The sequence below is a fragment of the Vanessa tameamea genome, chromosome 14 (assembly GCF_037043105.1).
Source record: "Vanessa tameamea isolate UH-Manoa-2023 chromosome 14, ilVanTame1 primary haplotype, whole genome shotgun sequence".
Classification (NCBI taxonomy): domain Eukaryota; kingdom Metazoa; phylum Arthropoda; class Insecta; order Lepidoptera; family Nymphalidae; genus Vanessa; species Vanessa tameamea.
The window spans coordinates 6,289,338-6,313,073 of NC_087322.1; the positions used below are offsets into that span (position 1 = coordinate 6,289,338).

General features: G+C 30.0%; 1 protein-coding gene across 2 annotated transcripts; it reads right to left on the reverse strand.

The window, feature by feature from the left end:
* Window positions 1-739: 739 nt before the first annotated feature.
* LOC113398687 (uncharacterized) lies at window positions 740-23,684 on the reverse strand. 2 transcript variants are annotated; one of them, XR_010309343.1, is made up of 4 exons: window positions 23,108-23,684; window positions 17,940-17,961; window positions 2,441-3,607; window positions 740-2,397 (listed from the first exon to the last, which is right to left on the reverse strand). XR_010309343.1 is itself a non-coding variant. In XM_064216948.1 (3 exons), the coding sequence occupies exons 1-3, from the start codon at window positions 23,270-23,272 to the stop codon at window positions 3,474-3,476; spliced, it is 321 nt and encodes a 106-aa protein (XP_064073018.1). In that variant the 5' UTR covers window positions 23,273-23,684; the 3' UTR covers window positions 740-3,473. The 2 variants fall into 2 exon arrangements, 1 of the variants encoding a protein (XP_064073018.1); XM_064216948.1 differs by having other exon boundaries at window positions 740-3,607.
* Between the last annotated feature and the right edge of the window lie 52 nt (window positions 23,685-23,736).

The window sequence follows — 23,736 nt, forward strand, 5'->3', positions numbered from 1 at the left end:
TCACAATAACTTTGGCATAAAAAGAGCCTTAAAACTTTTTATTGGAGAGCATAGTTTTTAATTTGAGTAATTGTCTTGTATGTATATGATACAAAAATCTATAGTCAAGAGCTTAAACGCTAAACTGATTATATGTATGGTATCATTGAATGACTTCATTGTTAGATTTTAATATATTTATTTATATCTAAACTTTGGTATATGGTCTTTATAAAGAAGATCTTATTATCCTAAAATTTAAACACACTTCAAATGAAATAGGTATGTACGTTTAGTTACATAGTTAGACGTACAGACGACAGCAGAAGCACAAAGAATTTTATTCCTATGTTTTAATATTTTAACGTACTCAAAATTAACTTTAGAAGGTCTTAAATAGAATTAGTAGATTCATGGTTCTAAACGTAATCAATATGTCATTAATTAGGACAACACGTGTAAGGAAACCATTATCCTCTCATTAAATTTTGCGCCATGGAAGAATATGATTGGTTGACCTGATTGAAACCCAATAGAAAAATTAAAAGGTAAAAAGACTATAAGTAAGTAATAAAAAATCTCTAGAAAGTGCCGCTCTGGGCGATCTCACCTTACACCCCTACGTAAATACGTCACTGCACGGTAGATAGGTTATTAATATTGCGACCTAATTTTTATAACGTATAAGTTCTATGAAGTATAAATAGAATCAATATAAATAAATATATGTATCTTATTTTATAATAATAAAACACAGAAGTATTCATAAAATTATTTTAATATAAGAAGAAGTCGGATCACATAGGAAGTGGTACAGGCAGGATATCACATTGAACATTTATTTAAGACTTACGTAAACACATACAGATCGATTCACACATTTATTCGTGCGTTAACGTGATAATTAAGGAAAAATAACTTATGAATGAAGTATTAAAATACTTCACATACGTAACAACCGAAGGCTCTGCTGTGATATTATATAAGTATATGATATATTTACCTATTTGTTTTTATTGAACTTCGTTTGCTTTTTTTCTTACTATCCCTTGCGTCTTTTAGCTCCTGAAGAGTTAAGAAAAGTACTATCATTTCTTAAACAACGTACTGGATTCGTTTTTTAACATATCTAAAATTTATCCAAAATTTTATATATTCTTCCAGAACAGACTCAGTCGTTAAGTGAGAATATAAAATCGCTTAGCCTTTACTAACTCTAGTCCAGAAAAACAAAACTTTTATTACAAAGATATAGGTTGAAATATCGATGATTTATTTTATTTCATTTGGATCTCGTAACATATATATATATACATTAGCGCTTCTCTACAAACGATGTAAGTACGCCTTCTTTCCTTTCTTATATTTTCTAGTTAAACTCACCACAATTTTTCTTATGTTCGCTTGAAATGTGTGAATAGAACTATAATTACTTACAAACACCGGATCTATAATTAAATTACATTTCTTACACTGAAAAATAATTTCCTCTACATTGATACATTTTATTAATTTAAGACACCTATAATTTTAAAAGCTCAATCTCAATTTAAAAATAATCTTAAAAGTAATTTATTTTAACTTAGTCTAAAAATAGGAAAGTTACGCTGTCCAAATAGTTTATTTACGTCGTTATAAAAATAATTCAGATATTGTTATTATATGCAAAATAATATAATTCAAAATATAAAAATAATGTACAAAAATGATTCAAAAATAATAATATTTGAATAAACTTGTAGCGTAGAATATTTTCGTTTTGTGCATTCGTAAGCGATAAAATATAATGAAATGTAGTATTTTGTTGTATTTGTAAGTATCTAATAGTCTACCCTCTAAATAACTTTATATACATTTGAAATTTTTTGAAGTTACAATTTTCACAATAATAGTGTACATTTTTTCACAAAAATTTCAAATCGATGTCGCACTTACGACATTATAAATTCGTTAGACAATTTTTTGTGTATAAATATTACAGACGAATCAGTTGTATATTATAGGAAAGTTATTATTGTAGTTTTATATAGATCTGTATAATAGGTACAAAGAATATTTACGATAATAATAATACAATCTTTAATTTTTATTTTATAAATATTGGTTGACAACAACTTTCGACTACGAAGTTGTATATGTATATGTCGCAGGCAATTACTATTAATTAGCAATTCAATTAACAGCCTTTTTACTTAGCGGTTGCCATTCAATCTGAGGCCTATATAACATTCAGCCACCAGTTTTTCGTTCACAGAATAAGGAAAGCTTGCTTGCTTACTTAAAGTTCTCTTGAAAAAATACAAAGGCTAGACTATAAATTGAATGGCTAATCTAACTAACTGGCGACATATACTTCATATTATGTAATTAAATTTCGAATTTTCTTTTCTGAAAGCTGTTGTTGTAAATATCTTAAGTCTATATTGTGTATTTATCATTTAAGCAGTAAAATTAACTATACGAAGAATTAAATAAGTGTACAAGAGATTTAACCCAATAAGGGATCTCTCCCTTTGAGATACTGAGAGGTAAGCTATTCATGGTTTTTGAAAGATATAATAGTATTTGTATTATATCATAGCCCACAAAATGTTTTAGAACATATCTGCTTTGTCTTATTTCTAATGTGATTACATCTATATATTGCCAAAATATGTTAAACAGTTACTTCTATAAGCGTCATTACACCGATCACAATAACATCAATGATAGGTAACAGTGGTACCACTGACAAGGGAGACGAAAGGAAGACACAATATGAAGTTATATTCACTACAGTTATATTTAAGCATGTTTCAAATTCTGATATAAATTATAATTATAATATTGACTTAGTATCTTTATAACATAGAAAATGTGGATTTAATAGATAAATCACTATTTTGGGTATTTACACGAAAAATTATAACTCTCTAGAGCTTCAAAATAATCAAATGAAAAGAGTTCGAAAACATACAGTATCAAATACGATCGACATTTCATCTCATGAAAACTAACTTTGGTATGATATTTTAAGATAATTCACATAAATTAATAATATATAATAATACTTACAATTATTTCGAAACATTATTTTGAGCCTAAATTACAGCATGAATCTTTATGAAGCTCTTTACTAAAGTAAAGAGAGAATCTACTTAACAATAACTATGTAAAACCATTACCTTGATGTACAAGTCATGTACTTACTTGCCGGCAAGTAAGTGCTAACTTGCTAAGGATAATATCCTTTCTATTTTCAAATATCCAGATTAGTTTAGTGTCAAAGCCTATCTAACTGACAATAAAAATAAACAGCATTTATTAAATAAATAAGCGTTTGAAATATGTCTTAATTCATTTAGAATCGACGTATTTTTAAATTATAATAAAATTATATTCGCTTAAGTAACTTTATACATTCGGATATAATGTATGTTTTGAAAATCGGAATCGACCGATATTTTAAGTGTATTATTTTTCCATATAAATAAAGATATGTGTTTGAGAAATGTTTAGCGTTTTGTAAACGGATTGTTGCGAGCTGTAGTGCGAGCTGCGGCTGCTGCTGTCTGTGTGCAGTTGCACAGCGCGTCGAACATACGAAGCACAAAACCACGAGCGCGACCCAACCTCTTCTTTAAATTACCTGTAACAATATATGTATCAAATTATTTATATTTCAAAAAAAATGTGTAGAGAAATATGTAGTCTCTATTCCTGCACTCCCATAATCTGATGAAAGGGTATCGATACGAAGGAGTTCAACACAGGATCAACAGCTCTATAGCTTAATCCAACCACAGGAGTTGTAAACACAACTCGCGATATAACTGAGCTCTTGAATAATCTATGCCATATCGAATTAATTACGAATTCCCGAAAAAATTACCTTTTCTTAGTACTGAGTAATATTAACTGAGAACTGTTTATAGAGTATAATATACCAGATCTGTTAAGTAAGTTGCATGGAATACAAAAAACTAATGTTTGTTTAGCATTACTCCTTGTTCAATTGGAAATATGGTATGCGTGTTTTCCGAGAAACGGAAGCGTTCAATCGATTTCCTAGCTCTGTGCTGTTATACAACAAAAAAGAAACATTTGAATTGCAGATTTTGAAACGGGAAACATAACCGCTTACTAGACCATCCTTATCTACTGATTGGGTTGACTAGATTAGCGACAATATCGCATGTTATACTACTATGTAGGTCGGTCTGCAAAGGTACTGGTTGTATTATAATTACGTCCTTATTTATATATTTAAATAAACGTAGCTAGTGATCAGAAACTTAAAATATCTATACTATATTCCAACCATAAGAGGAGAAAAGCCAAATAAACAACAGTTGACAGCAAATTGACGAGATATCTTGGTAGAGAGATTGATTAATGTATGATATTCACTATGGATTTGCGTGAAAATTGCGTTTTGAAAGCCGATGAAATTGTTATCGGAATTTTTGAAGTAAGATTAAAGTGAAAATAAGTAGTTAAGTGAAATAGTGTTGATATAAAGAAAGATATATAAATCATAAAGTCTTAGGAGTGCACAATATAGCTGAGTTCTTATAAAATCGCAAGAAATACTTATAATAAAATAATAAAAATATTAAATCTAACTTTTGTTTATCTTTTTTCCTACTTCCATTGGAATAGGGTATATATTATTAATAATTTCATACAGGTCTACGATAGAACCGATTAAAACCTATCCACAGTTATAAAACTTTTAATAAATGTCCGCAAAATTCGTATAATCGAGATATTTCGATATTAAATCGGTAAAATTCAAAGACATGAAGTTCAACGGGCAAGCATATTTGACAACTACCGGTGCATTCAGAAAGCGTGCTTCAAATAATAATTTCGTCCAGATATTAAATATAAATAAAAGTTATATATTATATGAAAAGCAAATGATATACCGAAATGAAAATTTGTTTAGTTTTATTTATTTTACCCGAGCGAAGCTGGGTCTTCATCTAGTATGAAATAAATCTATGTAGATCCTTTCCGTTTATACTATGATTACCATATTTTATTATCACGTAAGAATTAGACAATTTTATCAATCTGTTTCACTAGGTCCTTAGACTGTTACTTACTATTTATGTACAGACAATATCATATTACTTTAGACACCTTGTCGTTACACTTACTTTAGAAAATAAGTTTAATGTTTTCAGTGAAATATCATAAATATTTACATAGCCTTTGATATTAAATTTACATAAAGATCAACGAAACGAAGATCACAAAAGTCAACGAAGCGTGCAATCACAAGTCTGTGTTTTGATAGTTATATTATAAGGAGCGATATATGCCTATATTTTTTTTTAAATTAATTTTATTTTAATCTACCTATTCATTGTATATGTACGTATAACTAATTAGTTGGGTAGAGTGAACGTGATCAAAAATATTATACTTTAGTTTTAAAATAATTCAGTTATTTACTTTCCAATTTTAGGTAAGAAATAAGTAAGTAGTCCTTTCGAAAACACACTGTTCAAAGAGACAGAGTCACTTAAAGGAACATTAAGTAATGAGTCCTCTAGTGTGCTACCCTAATTTTAAATTTAATTTAATCTTTTCTTCCCCCCTCGTTTTTTACTTTACTCAGTTAAAGGATAGATAAAAACAACATTGTATAACGGAGGCGGGACTTTTGTTAGGCTCGTCGCTTAATATAATTAAGCTTGTGCTTGTTAAAAAATAAATAATAATTTTTTTTTTATTTTAACGTGGTCTTGGCGATTAAACTTAATGGAATTTATTATTCTTTCATGTTTATATAATTTCATTAAACATAAGAACATCTTAATGTTCTTATATAAATTATATATTTTATATTCAATCTGTATTTCAGGGTATTATCAACGTGAAGATTTAGGCTTTTATAATACTAAAGATAGCTTTTGCTAAACAAAGCGAAATATTCGTGTCTACCTGTATTGTCATCATTACTAACTGTTGGCGTGGTTGAGGCCCCTTTCCTCACTCGTCTTATTGCAAGTGGATGTCAGGGTTGCCATCGTATATTTATATTAGAGTAATAAATATACACAAATAATAAATAAATATAAAATACAACTCAACGTTATTTGAAGGTTTGTTTTGCTCATCTCTTGTGGTAGCCAACCCTGGACAAAATATAAATATACTTTATTAAGGCAGCTGCATTTTAAATATTATATTTACAAAACAAGCTAGAACTTTGATGTTATTAATGATTTGTTTTTTAATACTAATCTCTGAACAGTCTTTCAGAAACCAGCCGTAATTTACTAGATTGACACATCATCGGACAATTTTACACAAAAAATCCATAAATAAAACATAAAACAAAACTTATCAAGTAAATTAACTGCGAGTATTTAGAACACGATAATATTAAACCTATTTATATCAGTATTTGATGAATTCTCATTACGTTTATCACTGAATCCGTGGCATCGCCCGCTTGTATTCAGTAAGTGAAAATAAAGTTTCAAGAACCTGTTGTTTGAACCTTCAAACATTCATTCAAAGAGTGAAAAAAGTCTGCGTTATTGCGATTCAAGCTTGCTTCTTAACAAATTTCAATAAAGTCGATTCAATATTTTAACCATAAAAGCGTAATAGACAGACAGACATACAACGAGACTTACTTTCGCATTTATAATATTAGTATAGATATTTTATTGTTTTTAATGTGTCGCGGTAACCCTAATTGAGGGGTCTGTAAATGTAGATGTACAGGGGGCGTAATATCGATCCCTCAACTCCAGACAAAAGCCCAGACTTGTGATCGACCGACTGTGGAAAGAGTACCCTTTCACTGAGCGCGAACTTTTACACTGAAAATTTACACGATTTTCTGATGCATGAAAATGGCTTTGAGAGCTCTTGTTCGCTATGTCCCGAATTCTGATTTTTGTTTGTTTTTTAAAGATTTCATTTTAATGTTCATATTAAGCGGAGTCGAGCATTTTACAAAGTTATCTTTCACAATGTTAATAATTATTACCCAAAATTTTCAGCAGGATAATGAAATAAAGTGGATTACGAGCTTATTTTATATGCCTACGTTTTATATTTTATAGAGCCGAGGTGGCCCGGTGGTTAGAACGCGTGCATCTTAACCGATGGTTTCGGGTTCAAACCCAGGGAAGTACCACTGAATTTTCATGTGCTTAATTTGTGTTTATAATTCGTCTCGTGCTCGGCGGTGAACGAAAACATCGTGAGGAAACCTGCATGTGTCTAGTTTCAACAAAATTCTGCCACATGTGTATTCCACCAACCCGCATTGGAGCAGCGTGGTGGAATATGCTCCAAGCCTTCTCCTCAAAGGGAGATGAGGCCTTAGCCCAGCAGTGGGAAATTTACAGGCTGCTAATGTATTCTAATGTATGTACGTTTTATAACGAAACTACAATAACTGGAAATAGTTATGGAAAATAATCCAATAAATATTTTAATAATGCTCACATTTAACTCTAACTTTATAATAATAAGAGGTGTTTCGTGTTGTACATAAAATATCGTCTCGAGATCGTTATCGACGAACTAATAACTGCCATCTTTGCATAGTATAGTACACCTTCTTTATGACACTTTATTTCTAACGTGTTTCAAAGATCACTCTCCGTTTTAACTTTTAAACGCTGATACTGCAAGAAGTATAAACTATTTCTAAAGCCTTCGACGAGTTGTCAATTAGGAGATCTAAGATGTTATGTAATTTGTGGTTATAATTGGCTAATTTACCCTTCAAACATGAATACGACACTACAAAGCACTGAAGTTTGGCGGAATAATTTAATTACGGAATGAGTTTTGCCAAGCAAAACGAGTCCACAGAAAGCAAGTATGCAAAATAAAGTCCATTTCTCTAGTCTGTTATTAAAAGCGCCTTCACAGGGATTTATCAGCGATAAAAAACTATTAATATGGTAATCCAAGTATTGACCAAGCAGGAATTTAATTATACCGCATCCGTGCGTCACTAATGTTTGAATAGCTTACGTAGGGTAACCCAAAGTAATGATAAAGCGGAGATAGTTTGATTCCTTTTTTTCTTTATTATTGTCAGTGTTTTATTTTTTATTTTAAATATTTAACTGACATATGGCAAGTCTGACATCATCGCCAATAGTAATAATGACCGGCGGTAGAATAATTCATGGTGCTTGGTGTTAGGGCTTTGTGCAAGCCTGACTAGGTATCACCCACTCGTATATTCTTCCGCTAAATATATATACTTATTATTGTTGTGTTCCGATCGAAGGATGAGACAGTGTAACTACAAGTACAAAGAACATAATATCTTAGTTCATAAGGATGGCGGTGCATTGGCGATGTAAAAAATGGTTAACATTTCTTACAGCGCCAATGCCTATGGGCAACAATGACATCTTACCATCAAGTGACCTAATTGCTCGTTTGCCTATTTTATAAAAAATATTAGGTACCCACGTAACACCCACTCATCAAATTTCTGAATCGCTGTATTCCAATTTGAAGGGTAAGTGAAATAAACCCTATCCACTAGTCGATAAAGCCTTTGAGTCTTATTTTTTTTTTTCAATTGAAAACATTATTTATTTCTTTGAAATTATCCTAATCTCAGCCATCATCTCGCAAATATCTTGTGCCTAAGACATTACTGGAAATAAATTAAGATCACTGAGGGTTGATCTCAAGAGTAGGGTTAGTAAACACTAGCCCTACTCTCGAGCATCTAACACACAGCTGTGTGCGAGTAATTTGCCTCGTTGAACCATGAATTTTGCACACAATTTGGCCCTCTCTTTAATTGTGTGCTTACGTGCAATCTTCTTACTTATTAATCGTTAACATATGTAGTGGTGGCTTCATTTATTAAATATTTCACCATTCGAACACCACTATGTTATCTCAATTTATATTTCAGGATTTAAATAGTCCAAAATTACTGGCTAGTCTTTTATATTCGTCGATTTCTATTTAAAACGTCTACTCACCTTCACGCTTCTATATTGAGAATTTATACGCCTAATGCTTGGACATTTTTACATAGCCTATGTCCGTTTAATGTTATCATAAACGGTATATGTTACCTCACATAAAAGTGTAATGGTTTACGCGATCATAGACTCTTCGGTCAAAAACTGAACATCTTGAACTTGTGTTCGTATCTTGACTTATCTTGACTTGTATTTGTTTTCTTTCAATAGATAACATCAATGAGCGTCCTTTAAGATTCACCTTTCTTGGATGCTTATTCGAGCTTAAACTTATTAGACTAGCGTAGGGCTATCAATAATTACAGTTCCTCATGATTTCATTAATGTAAGGATGTTCGTCTTTAGTATCTAGTATCTTTTTTCAAAAGATTCCATGATGTTTTATGCTTTTGTATCTCTCTGTTTTTAAGTTATTTAATTCGATTTCGACTACCGATATAATAACGTATTTTAGAAATTATGATTAGTTAGTATGATTTTATACTATGAGTTGATGAACGCAGAGTATAATTTAATATTTTTTGCTTATGTAATCAAAAGGATCTTGAACGTATTTATTATTCATTTTAAATTCACTTAGTTATTCAGTAAGTAATTAATATGAGATACAATCTTTATTTAGTATATAAATCACAATTATTTCGTATTAAATATATATATATACTTATCAACCTAGATTTTGGGTATCCGCGTCCTTCTCTTCTTTTATGTAAACGCCAACAGTTTAAACGTCTTGCAGCAGTATCTCATTCATTTACTTAATTATAATTAAATAATCGTGCCTGCAAAAGTTTTTGGGTTTTTCTCTCGAGAAATTCTCATTATCTAGCAGCCCTAAGTTTGGATGATGGTGTACTTCTGTGCCTTGGAAAACAAGTAATGCTATTAGTCCTACAGTTGATCTTGACATCGTATCAGTATAACGATGAAGGACTGAAGGGCGATTGTCATCTCTTCTTAAGTAATCTTATCTGAGATAATATATATATACACATTTCATTCGCATGTTCTGTCTTTACATAATTCTAATTAATGTTTTTGTGAACCGTTTTAATGAGAGATGTAACATGTATATCAGTTTTCTAAATAATATAATTTTGTAATACAACGTGTCGCAAACACACGCTCGCGACAATATCACATGCACCACATGGGGCCGCACGTTTATGACGACAAATATGTATATCTCGAGCAATTTTCTCATTGTATTTAATCAGTACAGTTGACTTTTAATAACTTCGTATATCTCTCACTACTTCATATGTGGTAAATTTACATAAACCAAAAAAAATAAATAAAGCTTTCTTCTTTTGAAGTACTTACTTACGTACGTACTTTAAAGATGACATCGATGTATGCTTTTCATAGATTTTGTTTTGATTTCGATTACTCGCAGTAGGTACCTACTTTAAGGTGTAAACATAATGTTAATAATACAATAAGGTGGTTTAGGTTTTATGGTAATGATTTGTCTATTCAATTTTCTAATGTCTTTTCAATAACTTTAAATCAAATTATGATTAAATACATATTAATTTTTAAAAAATTTTTGCATACAAAAAATTCCGTTTATACCTACTTTACAATTTAAATATCACTATCTTAAGATATTTCAAAATACTTATATTTTAGAAAAAAGACACTTTCTGATGCTTGATGTTGTTATGTATAAAATTTTGCTAATCAAACCATATTAACTGGATTTTCATTTCATTAATATATTTTGTAATTAATTCATTTCATTTACCAATTTCATGAATATAAATGAAGTTATTTATATCGCTAAGTGAAACAGATACCTAATACATTTTCGGGCTTGGTGCCGAAAATAGGCAAAGGCTTAAACTAACACATCTTTTTTTTCATATTGCATTTCATTTGTCAAATTTTTCGTCTTTGTTAAGATCTCAGTATGTTATCAGTTGTTTGTGATTTCGAAACATAAATAGATTTTATGATAAGATAATATATAAAACTGTATAATATTCCTACATAATTTATATTTAGAATATAAATTTATCATAATTCAATACTAAGTGACTTGCATGGATATTAAATATAGCTTATTAATTATCGAATCCGTTTCACTGATGTTTAATCTCAGATCTCTCTTTTCTATCTTATATAAAGAGCAGATAAACGTTTTAAAATTATGATTCTTGCTTTCGTCTCGACTTCGCTCTGCTAGTTTCATTTTCTGTCATACATTATTATTTCACCGCGAAAATTTAACCGTTTACGCAGCGCAGGCAACGGGAGCTCTCAAAAAGAATAATATTAACCCGGTTTTACAAGATTTTTCATTGATACACAGACCCTATTAGTTGTAGCGTGTTGATATATAGCCTTCCTCGATAAATTTACTATCTAGCAATGTTTTTTTATCAAACCGGATCAGTAGTTTCTGAGATTTAAGCAAACAAACAAACTCTTCAGCTTTACAATATTGCTATAGATTAACTTGCCTTCGACTTAGAAAGACAAGGTATTCGTACCTAATTTGGTATATTGATGAGGAATAAAAGGGAGAGTTTTGAAAATTGGCACCATTTTTGTTTCCTTGACAAAGATGATGAGTTTAATTTTCCGAACATCAAATATCGTACGGATAAAAAGTGGTCTTTTCATGTACGATGTTGCTGATATTTTTTAAACACGGAACATGTTCAGACAGGTTTATAATTTGAAAAGTACTCGTATGTTTCGCATGCTTTGTAGGCATTTGTTAAAATGTTATTCAAAAAAATGAAACTAAGAGTGGATGGTTCGGGCGTTAAATATTAAACGTATTATTTCAATAAATAGTCATTCTCGTTAAAACCAATTCAGATACTAAATTTCACGTAGCTTAGAATATAAATAGTAGGTATAGTAAATAGTATAATAGTAATGTTAAAAATTATACAAAGATTTATTAAATTATATTTATAAATTATTAGCTATTAAGTTTATAATGCACGAAAGACCGTTTCTGCGAAACAAATATTGTATGACTGACGAGGACGTTACCCCGAGTATGATGAAATAAAACAGACGAGTCGTATCAACGCCATATTTCGTCGTTTATATTCCGAACCGTCTTTATTATTTTTATGAGACGGTATTTCTTTCAGAGTTAGTATGATGTTTTTTTGAGTTTATTTATACTTGCCTGTAGTGCTTTGTCTAAGACCGTCAGATAGGTATCACCCAGTTATCATATATTCTAGCGCTAACACACACACAGACACACACCCACACAAACAAACTATTGCTGTTTAGCATTGTTATGTGTATATGTAGGTAAGCATAACTATATATTTCTAATTGATGATGTAAGGAACGTTTCATATTTATTTCTTACAGCGCAAATGTCGCCTCCGACTAATTATTTAAAAAAAATAAAATATAAAAAGTCTTTTATCTATCAGTCTCTATAGAAGGAAAAAGAACCTTTTCCTGAACATTCGTCAACAGCGTTGTACTACAAGGTTTTTATCGTTGATAAGTTAAAATATACATATTTATTTTTAAATGTGCAATTAATTGTGACTAGACATAAATACAAGATATTAAGACACCAGTTTGTGGTATTTTAAAATTTTCAGTTATTTACATCATCTATCTATCTTCATAAAAATTTAATAATCCTGAACATCCTTAATAATAGGAAGCGGGGATGTGAGGCGGGATGCGACGTCTAGCCGGTTAGTGAACCGATTTACATTTTCACAATCACCCTCGGGTTCTGAACTTCAATATGAAAAACGAAGAAAAATATATTGATATAATATAATATAAAATGTTTTCAAATAAATACAGATACGAATTAAAAATAGTTACTGTATAAATCTAGACCGTGTGAAATGTTGGCAAGAATGCTAGCGTCATTTCCCGAAAGAAAATATACTTTTATTTTTTAATGATGACAAACTTTTCCCTATTTTGGATACACAAGTTAAATAGAAGACGTGTGAATATAACCCTGTATTTTACGATTATTTTCAGTGTATACATTTTATGGACTGAATATATAACGCAGTATCAACTAAATTAAATACGTTATGTATATATTTGAACTGTCATCCTTGTTAAATTTATGTCAATGTTGAAGCGGGTAACATGAAAACTTCATACGAGCTTCTGGTATTAAATGTGTGTTTTATTATTTATCTTATCATTTGAATTTATGTGTATTTAATGTATTTTATGAGTAAAATTAAATCATATTTTCTTTAATGTAAAGAAAAATCTCTTAAGACTTATTTTTAAATGTAGTAAAGAGTTCAAAGGCTACACCCACGCTATGCTAAAAATAGAAATGTATCTCAGTAAAATATTATAACATCTTTACCAAAGTACTACGTTGGTGTACCTATATCGTATTAAGAAAATATTTCTTTGAAATCTTGTTTCTATCTACATAAATGAACAATAAAGAACGAATGAAATTCTCTTCATAAAGGAAAACTTTTAAAAAGATTGCTTTTGATCTGTATTATGTTACATGTTATTTACATATTTGATATGATAGAATTAAATAATTTAGTTGAAGAAGAAAAAAATAGGACACTATCGTTAGGAAAGGTTTTCTAAGCGTAACATTTTATCGGGTACGTGTATAGTAGTACCTGAGAAAATGTTACACATACGCCATGGCGTTATGAGAAGAATAAACCATTCCAGACATTTAATGCGCCATTAGCTACTGGATTAAGATGGCCCTTTGTGCCTATAATTACACTGGCTCACTCTCTTTAAAGCGGAACACAGCAGCAAAGTATAGCTATTTGTTTGTTGAATAATCGTTGAATGGACAGGCTTGAACAAATGTGTACCACAAAGGTAGGTTCCTACCGCCCAAATTTCAAATTTGTATCTTCTGAGATTTCTTAATTAATCAGTGAGTTGTATTTTGCTTTATATATATATTTGCGTATGAACAAGTAATGGTAACTATTCACCACTACCCATAAACATTGCCCACAAAACCAGTAGTAGTAGTTGGGTAGTACCTACGGCTTGCACATAGCCCTACCACCAATTAAATAACAATAACAAAATTAAACATTAACATTAATTGTATTGTTATTTTATGAATACTGAAAGTAAATTTATTAAATTTTACTATTACTATAACAAGCAAATAGCATAATTTATACACGTACAACTAATTTTTAAAGTATTAAGATTACTAGTTCTTTTTTTTAAATAATATCTAATTATGTTATAAAAAATGAATATTAAGCGTTTTATCCAGTTTATTCAAATGAAGATCTTTGTTTATTATGTAAATTTAGCACATTAACAAGCGAAATCATCACTACGCGTCTAAGAAATAATATTTACATAACAAATTTTGGACATCAACATAATGTTTTTGTGTAAACCAATATACGGCTAAATTTAAGTGAAATTATTTGATTATACTAAGACTTAATTCTCAAAAACCAATTTTTTTATAATTTTTACTCCTAGAAGCGTACAGCTTAGTCATCGCATTGACTGATTCTCACGTAACACGCAATAATTATGATAAAAAAAAACTAAAGAATCAAATGACAGACCAAATTAACATTTTCATTTAATTTTCTTCAAGTTGTTCCTTTTATTTTTAGTTAGAAGGTTCATCTTTGGGTAGTTATTGTCTACAACGTCAATTAGTGGAAAAAATATCGTATTAAAATTATACAAATTTGTTGTAAACAATTTTTATCTTTAATGCTTTAAAGATACAGGACAATAATTGGTCTAGTGGGTATTGGAGTCGCCATTTTATATCTAAGATGATGTAAGGTGGTCAAATCTCCAATAAGTTTCATATTTGCTTGATTATGTAAAATTTTTTTATAATCATCAATTAATAAATAGCAGATAAATAGATATTTGTTGTTTTTTTGTTTCTTGTTTTTTTTAAAAAGGACTAAACTTTTCTAACAATTATTGAAAGTTATGTTGTTTTTTTATAAAATGTAACAGTCTCTAAATGTCTCACTGTTGTCCCAACGCCTCCTCTTCCATTAAGGAGAAGGTTTGAAGCTTATTTCTTGGATGAAATTTAATATCATCATATATTTTAAATATGCAGGTTTTCTCACGATGTTTTCCTCGACCGCCGACAACGAAATTAATTATAATTAAGATGCATGCGTTCTAACCACTGGACCATTTCGGCTTGTTTATATAGATTTACACTATTCGTAAATATTGTAATCTTCTAAGTATATTTTCCATCGTGACAGTACGAAACCCTCGTTGCATGAGTCCGATACGCACTACGTCGGCTTTTTTATTTTTTCCTATCGCTTAACTCATTTTGCAAAATAGAAGACCTTGTTAAACGGATATTATACTTAATACTAACGTCGGAACGTAAAACGATCGTTATTTCGATTTCAGAATAACAAAAGGAAGTCGTCGTTTATTTTAAACAGCTTAAACATTATTCTGTTTCCAGACATGCTGTTGTTTCAGGCAATTTGATATATTTAGTAATGACGCAAATAACCTGTAAATGTCTTACTGCTGGAACTCTTTTATTTTTCTTCATAGCTCAGAATGAATAATTATAAAAAAAAATAAAGACAATTAATAATAGTGATCCGAATTTGGGCTCGCAATATATTAAATTCCACGTATTCGGACCAGCCCTCGGCTCCCAGAAACATTTTTATTTATTTCTAGCTTTTCTCAACAGAATCTCCACTTAGAACTAATATTACCTTCCTATAACAAGCATAACAGTTTTGTAATGTACCGTTTCACTATTTCTTGTACCTAAAATCTTCTTAAGTTTTGAAAATACTGTATAATACTATTACTACTGCCGTAGTAATTAAATATCAAATACAGTCATCAAAATATCAAAATGTTAAGTCTACTTATAACAAACCTGATTCAATGAATCTGTACTGAATAAGCAGTCTTCATCAAAATAGGCAATGACAAGAATGTTCAGTACTTTTCTTGCTCTGTCAATCGATTTTCCTTTTTTTCATTCGTTATCTGTTAACGAGCTTTAAATTATAATATTTTGAAAATAGAACATTATATATTATAATCATTTATAAAAGTAATTATGGTCTCATTTCGGCCACTAATCGAACACTAGTATAGATAAAATGTCTGTTAGTGCACATTATCATGTCTCCTTTGAAACCTGAGTAGGTTTATTTATCATAATTACTTTTGTAATTGGTAACACTGTTTTTTACAGACTATTATTATTTAACATTACATTATATAACATTTTCAAACTAGTTTCCCTCAAGTTTTGACATTGACAGTTTATATGGTATACTAAATTTAATTAATGGTGATGGATTAAATAATAATTAATTAATAATTGTAACTACCCATGCCAAACTCACACGGGTAAAAAAATGGTTTTATCATTAATTAGCAAATTTTATTACTTACTATTTATCCGCCCGTAGTTTAACCGCATGCGAACCACAACATATTTATGGTTCGCAGGTTTTAAAGATAAAAATGTATGTGATATTCCTGACTATAATCTATCTCTGTGGCAAAATTCATTCAGATACGTTCGGTTCTGTCGTGATTGAGTAACAAATTTCCATCCATTTAAACTGTCACATTTATAATATTAGTAAGATTTCGATAGAGATTATTTCAACGAGATAAGTAATTTGAGCCAAAATTATCGTTTTCTTTGTTTTTTCACAAACAAATGAATATTGTGGCTTATCAACAAAAAATTGACTTATGCTGTTACATACTTTCTCATTGATATTTTATAGATCTACAAATCTGACATACTAGGTATTTTTGTATCTCTTATATTTTTGACAGCGTTCTCATGGTAAAGAACGGGTAACAAAATAGTAGCAAGCAGTTGACCACTAAGCAAACGCACACGAGTAAAGTAATATGACGTTTGGCGAGTGTCAAGCGTACCTGTCACGCACACTAAGATAATAAAGATAGATCGCTTGTTTTAGGTCTTTTGTAGTGCGACAATCTAGATACATAAATAATATAAGGTATAATAAAATCCTACCGAATTTTATAACGTAACGCTCACTTTGTCTTTAAATTACAATATAGATGCTATGTTGTAGAAAGTATTGAGATTTACTACAGGAATAGCGAATATGGATATAGCTAGACATTACTAGTCTTGAGATTTAAAGATAAATTTTAGTAAAAAATTGTAAATATTTCATTTCATATTGATTAAATATCTACAAATCATGCAAGAAATAATACTCTATTAAAAGCATCTGTTAGTATGGGATAGTGTTCCAACAATTTTAAATAAAAGGTTTATGTTTTTGCTTTTATATTAATGACTCGATCGACATATTTCAAAATAAGAATGTATTAAGCAAAGATTAAAAGGAAACCGAATGTAGTGAACGTGTGGTTGGTTAAATTTGTGAAATAATATGGAATATCCTACATGTTAGACTAAATTGTTAAATACTTGCCTGCGAGAACGAATGAACCTTTAGTTGCTTAAAATATTTTTAACATATACTTACCTACTTAATACATATTTGATACTCATAATGCTAATTACAATAAATAGCTATCTAAGAATTTTATAAATTAATATTATATGTTGTGAAATTATTATTTACACTTATTTTAATACATATTATTATTAGTATAACGCTATCTTTATTCAATGTTAAGTTTGTAATAAATTCTTATGGGAGAGTAAACCGCTTCGTTACGTAACGCGTTACGACGCCAGTCTGTCTAGCTTCCGTTTCTCTTACGCATACGGCAGCGGTAGGTAGGTAGGTAATAACGATACTAATAATGTACATACACAAAATTCTAATGTACATATTCAAAAATTGTAACTAAGAATAACATATATTTTATAAACATTACTAAATAGTTCAACTTAGATTAATTTATCACTTCTGTCGGGCGTGCCAAGACGCACGCGTATTTTTTTATTAATATAGAAGTTATATTTTCCCTATAAGTGTGTAATTGACATATGTATGTAATTTTGTATATTTTACTTACCCACACCTGGATCTTGAGATTCCTGTAACAAAGAAAATGCAAATGAAAATCAGCGTCTACATGATTAGAAATAAATATTGTCGTTAAACGCAGAAGCCGGCAATTCATAATTACAGAAATAAACGATGCTGTGATGAATAACTTGCATTATATTTTGCTTGTATGTATTAAAAGAAATACTTAACTTTATACGCAAATAATTTATATAATAATAATAACAATCTTATAAATAGTATAAGAACAATTTTCTTTAAACTATTTTAAATGTCAAATGGAGTATTTAAAAAACTGTACCAAATAAAAAAGTCAGTTGTACACACTACTTAGAAAAGGATAGACTTAATATTTGTGTTCATTTCATTGATTTAAAACATATTTTTATCTATTAAATGTAACCCAATCTTAGAACTAATAAAAGGAAAAAACATATAGTCATCCTTTTCTCGTGGGCGAGTTAGAAAAACTTTTAGTTTTGTCAAATTGACTTAGAAATGTACGATAGTCTACAACAGAATCGGTGACATTATCATTCAGTCAATCTATTTGTATGCGCGCGCACCAGGCTAATCAATTTCATGAATTTCAACAAAATGTACTTGAATATTCACGACAATTTTTACTTGTTGGTAGGGCTAACGCATGCATGTCTGGGTACTATCCATTTATCAGATAATCTACCGGCAAAAAGCGATACTCATTATTGTTGTGTTCCGGTTTAAAGTGTGAATGTAACTGTTACTAAAGGCAGGAGGGACATAACATCATAGCCCCCAATGTTGATGGCGATAAAAGGAATGGTTGATATATCTTACAGCGCCGTTGTCTATGCGCGATGGGAACCACTTAACATTTGCTCGCTCGCCTATATTATAAAAAAAAATCGAACCATAAAGTCTATATTAAACTTTTCGACTCTTTACCTAGTTTCTTAATAAAAAAACAAAAAACTATACCAACTTAAAATCTATTTAGCGTGTGCAAGCTATAATAGCTTAAAAAAGTAATTAATCACAAGTAACCTACAAATATAAGCTAGCAAGTAAATATAAGCAGTGTTTTAATTAAAGTTTGCATATAAGCTTAATTAATATAATTTATTCCATTCGAATTAATAAAGATGTTGGCCTGATTTAAAGCAAATGTTGGTAAACTCAAAAGTAAAGGAAGCAGGCACGTAAGATATTCGAAGACGTAAATTGGGTCAAATGTTGGTTTAAGGATTTTCAGATCGGTTTATCCGAATTGTTGATATTTTATAATAACCATAGACTTGACATTTTTTGTATTGAGTTTTAACAATAGGTGCTCCAGTCTATAGAAATATAAAAATGTTTAGTTAAAGCAGTACAAAAATAGAATAAAACATTTTTAGATTGACAAATTAAGCTTTATGAATTGATCACAAATACTAATGTCTATCTTCGTGGTACAATTTAGAATTTACTTTATTTTTAATATAACGCTACAGGATATTTATATTAAGAAGTAATTAGGTCATCATATTATTAGAAGTGTAAAATATAAAAAGGAAATTGCAATCAAAATCATAAACTCGACAAAATAATTTTAAAAGCAGTAATAGCGTTAGGTAAAAATTGATATAACTATGTATGTAGATACGTCATTATAATACGCGCGATTGAAGTAGGCCAGTTAACGCTTGAGCAAAGAGCAACTTCCTAATTTTTATCATCCAATCAAGGATCAAAAACACCTTGACAGAAGCATGGGCTAGAATCGATACGCATTTTACGCTCTAACTGTTAAGTCAATAGTCAATTATTGTTATTTTTAAATATTTAATATCAATAAAATCCAGAAAAATATTTTTTTAATATAGCAACATTCGATTATAAGGAAAAATATTTTTCTATGTTGGTAATCTATTCAATATTAGATTATATTCAACTATATAGTTATGTACCTACTATTATCAATTAGATTCTATACAACTATGTACCTACTATTATCATTGAACTTGAGTTAATTACTTTGAACCTGTCAAGTTTATCAATGTATCATCTTGATATGACTGACATCCAACTTAATAATAGTCTTGTATTTGAACGTTAAAACGTTGTATTTATAGTATTTGTATTGCAAACAAGACATTTAAAACTTATTATGCATCGTATGTAATCAGTGAAACGACAGTTTCTTTGATTTTAGTGTATAGTTTCGTTTGCGAAATCATATCAATTATCTGTAAAATAGTCTACTCATGAAAATCAATAAAACTTATGTAAACAAAATTTAAGTATCTATCTAAAAAGAGTTCTGTACTTATATGAAATGTGATTTGTTCTCTATAAAGAATGCATATAATCATTGAAAACGTCTTGAATGAAGTAAAAAAATAATTCAGAACTGATTTCTATCGATGGTTTTAACTAGCATCAATATACACTTCCTATCATTATTTTTAATTAAGTTTTCTTAAATCTAAATTCAAATTAAGATAAACTAATATTATAATTATTACATAAAAAAATATTAAAAAAAATATATAAGAGAAAATTGAAATACGATTTGCGATTAAAAACTTATATAACTTCATATTCATAAACCGTCATCAACCGCAAGCGGAGGATTTGATAGATTTCTCATTCAATAGAAATTCGGGGATAATTTTAGCTTGTCGAGAGGATTACAGCGAGTTCGAATGAGTGATTAATCGACATATCGGCTTTCTCCTATCGCCAAAGTTATACCTATATTTCTATTTATGTAACCGTAATTATATATATTATAATACTAGCAGGAATCATACCCGTTTCATCGCAGAGAAACGCGAGAATATGAAACCCTTCCGGTTTTTTTTCGATTTCTTTTACTTAAAAATTTAAAATATAAATCCATATGTAAATTGTTTTTTGTCATAATATATTTCCCTTTCTGGGCCCTCCTACCCTTACCTCACAGTGGGCCTATGCACATTGGTAGCCTAACCGTTAGAACCCTCCCCCTCCCTACCAATGTGCACCGTTACTACGTTGTACTACGTTACGTTACAAAAAAAGTATAAGCCTTTCGATGACACGTCGACAATGTCTGGGTAAGTCTTGATATGAAGTTAAAACTGATCTAAAGTCATAAATCGATCTTTATCTAATAAAGACCAGTAAACCAAGTAATTGTTCCAAGCTAAAAAATGTCGCATGAAAACGATATTAAAATATATCTTATTCAAGTAGGTTTTTACAAGCTGTTAAATCGTTATGTTATAGGATAACGTTAAAAGAGAGGCAAGCAACTCTGTTATCACAAGTTATTACTTAAAAAATTATCGTATTATCGTCGTCTTAAGAAATGTTTTAATTGATTTAATAAGATATATTAATTACAGTTTACCGTACTCTATAAAGTGTAAACTTTAATGTCACTGTCTATCAATTAGCGCAGGTCTATTGAGGGAATCAATAAACGAATCCCAGAGGTTACAAAAAACTTAAGCGTCAATACGTAAACAAATATACTTTAAAAGCATCCGACATTTGCAATAAGCAAAAGACGAAAAAAATCTAGATGTATATTATATTGTTCACTTAAAATCTGTATACTATTTGTAATTTTGAAAATTATAGCCAAAATGTGTAAGACATTGTACCTAAATGTTACTTGAAGATGTTTTCTTTTTGTGTAAGAAAATTTATTCTCATAAAGACATAAGAAACGCTATATAGAATAGCATTAAAGTTAAAAATAATTATTATATTCCTCGTATTGTTTAATTTTCAATACCTTATTTAACACATTGTAGCTAGCTTAGGTGTGAATAGTCTTTGATAAGAACTAATTGGGTCTTGAATGTGTTAAATGTTGTTTTGCCATAGTTTGTTCATTTTTGGTAGGGCAATGCTCGACGCGTGCTTCGTTTTGACGTTTGTCTGTCTTATGTTGCAGTTCTTTTGACAAATTCTAAATGTTGTAAATATATAGTTGTCGAATATTCATTATTTTCTTTCGGTATGGATTTTATAATTAGATTAAGGGATAATCAATTAAAGAGCATTTTTATCATTTTCTTTTATGTCATTTGAAGGTATTTGTGGCAGCACTACCCCTTACTTTGATTTGGTATGGGAGGTACGGTTTAACTGGAGGCATTCCAATCATTTTTCGTTGATATATAGTTTTAATGTTTTGGAGAGAGCCAAGAAGTGATATTTTTATTAAGGTCAGAGTGAGAACTATACAATATATAAACAGAGAAATTAAATATTTAGTCAACCTTGAATAATGAAAGTCCTATCAAATTTGATTCATCCATTTATCTTTTCATATACAACAAACATTAAAATTATATCAAAGCTTGAACATCAAGTATTGTAAATAGTAGCCTTAATCTTTATAAATTTAGTAAACTACAGCTCATTTCATCTCGATTGTTCTTATATATCTTAAACGTGTTAAAGTTATCACATTCTCATGATGATCCATGATTTTGAATAAAGTTTGAATAAGCGAACGAATTTTTAGACTTTCTTCCATAAACGAAGAGAAAAAGAAGACCACAACGAAAAAAAAGTAGAAAATAATTGAAAGCAAAAGGCTTTCAGCTATCGTCTATAAAATCATAAAGTCATTAACCCGCACCTGCCAAATAGTTCTTAAAGGTCGGAAGTATCGATCAAACATCTATCTGCCACATATATTTCATTTTATCAGATAAACGTAAGCCGATTACCAACTAATCTCGCGAATATCACACATTCCCGCTTAACTAAAACATTATTTGTCCAAAAACACACATCCTATTTAAGATAGCTTTATTTAGAAAACTGCAAATTGGTCTAGCTAATACCTACTAGTATAAAAAACTTTAAATATAGACGAATATAAAGAATGAAGGATGTGCTGCTAAAATAATCAAGAAAGTAAATTGATTAGTTATTATTTAGAAATCTTAAAACACATTCGTGACGAGAGTATTGATTACCTGTCAAAGACCATTATAAATATGAAGGTTATAGTGAATTTTAAAATGGGATAAGCATGCAGAAAACGAGTGTTTCGATATCATTTCAAAGACTATTTAGGATGACAGCGTTGCTATCGAAGAAGCTATATTGCACTCTATAGCAAGTCTATTCCTACATGAACACTTACCGCCCTATCATTCCCATACATCGTTTTCCTTACCGGGATAAATATACATTGATACTTACGAATAATTTGCTTTTGTCTTTCTCTTTCTGTTTTATTTCTGCCTCTTTTTTTGCTTCCTGTATAAGCTCATCAACGAATTCAGAGGCCTGTCGCAGTTTTTCCGGATCGCTCCTGAACTCCTCTATCCTTTCATTTAACGCTGACGTTTCTGAATCCTCTCTCATTTTGAACTCCTCAATATATCTATTGAAAATGTCTTACAGGTGGTTCTATTCACAACCGCGATAAAACACAAACGCCACGAAAACCGTAAACAACTTTGGTATTTAAAACATTAGAGAAGTAATAAGAAAATATTTTTGGAAATGGGTTTTCTTTTAGGGTCTTGGCGGGAATTCAAAAGAGTCAGTCATAACTGATTTTTTGCTACACAGGCGTTATGCAATACGTTTGTAAGCTACAGTGTTTCCGGAGGTACTGACTGACTGGGCCGTTTTCGATCATGCGCCGCCGAACCGTCGCGATTGTACGGAACTACGGAGTGCACGGTAGATGCGACTACAGATTAATCCTAATCACTAACCATGACCGCTGTAGAGCTCTCGACTCAACTAAAAGCTAATAAACACTAAATTGAGAGCAGGTGTACGCGTAATACCTTTAAGTCAGTAATAAATTTGCCTTTGCG

Bases quoted from the DNA above. Each gene is read 5' to 3' on its own strand.
- LOC113398687 (XM_064216948.1), bottom strand. From the start codon at position 23,272: ATGAGAGAGGATTCAGAAACGTCAGCGTTAAATGAAAGGATAGAGGAG. The intron at 17,962-23,107 runs GTAAGTATCAAT...TCTTTGTTACAG, and splicing joins AAGACAAAAGCAAATTATTC to GAATCTCAAGATCCAGGTGT. The intron at 3,608-17,939 runs GTAAGTAAAATA...ATATTGTTACAG, and splicing joins ATCTCAAGATCCAGGTGTGG to GTAATTTAAAGAAGAGGTTG.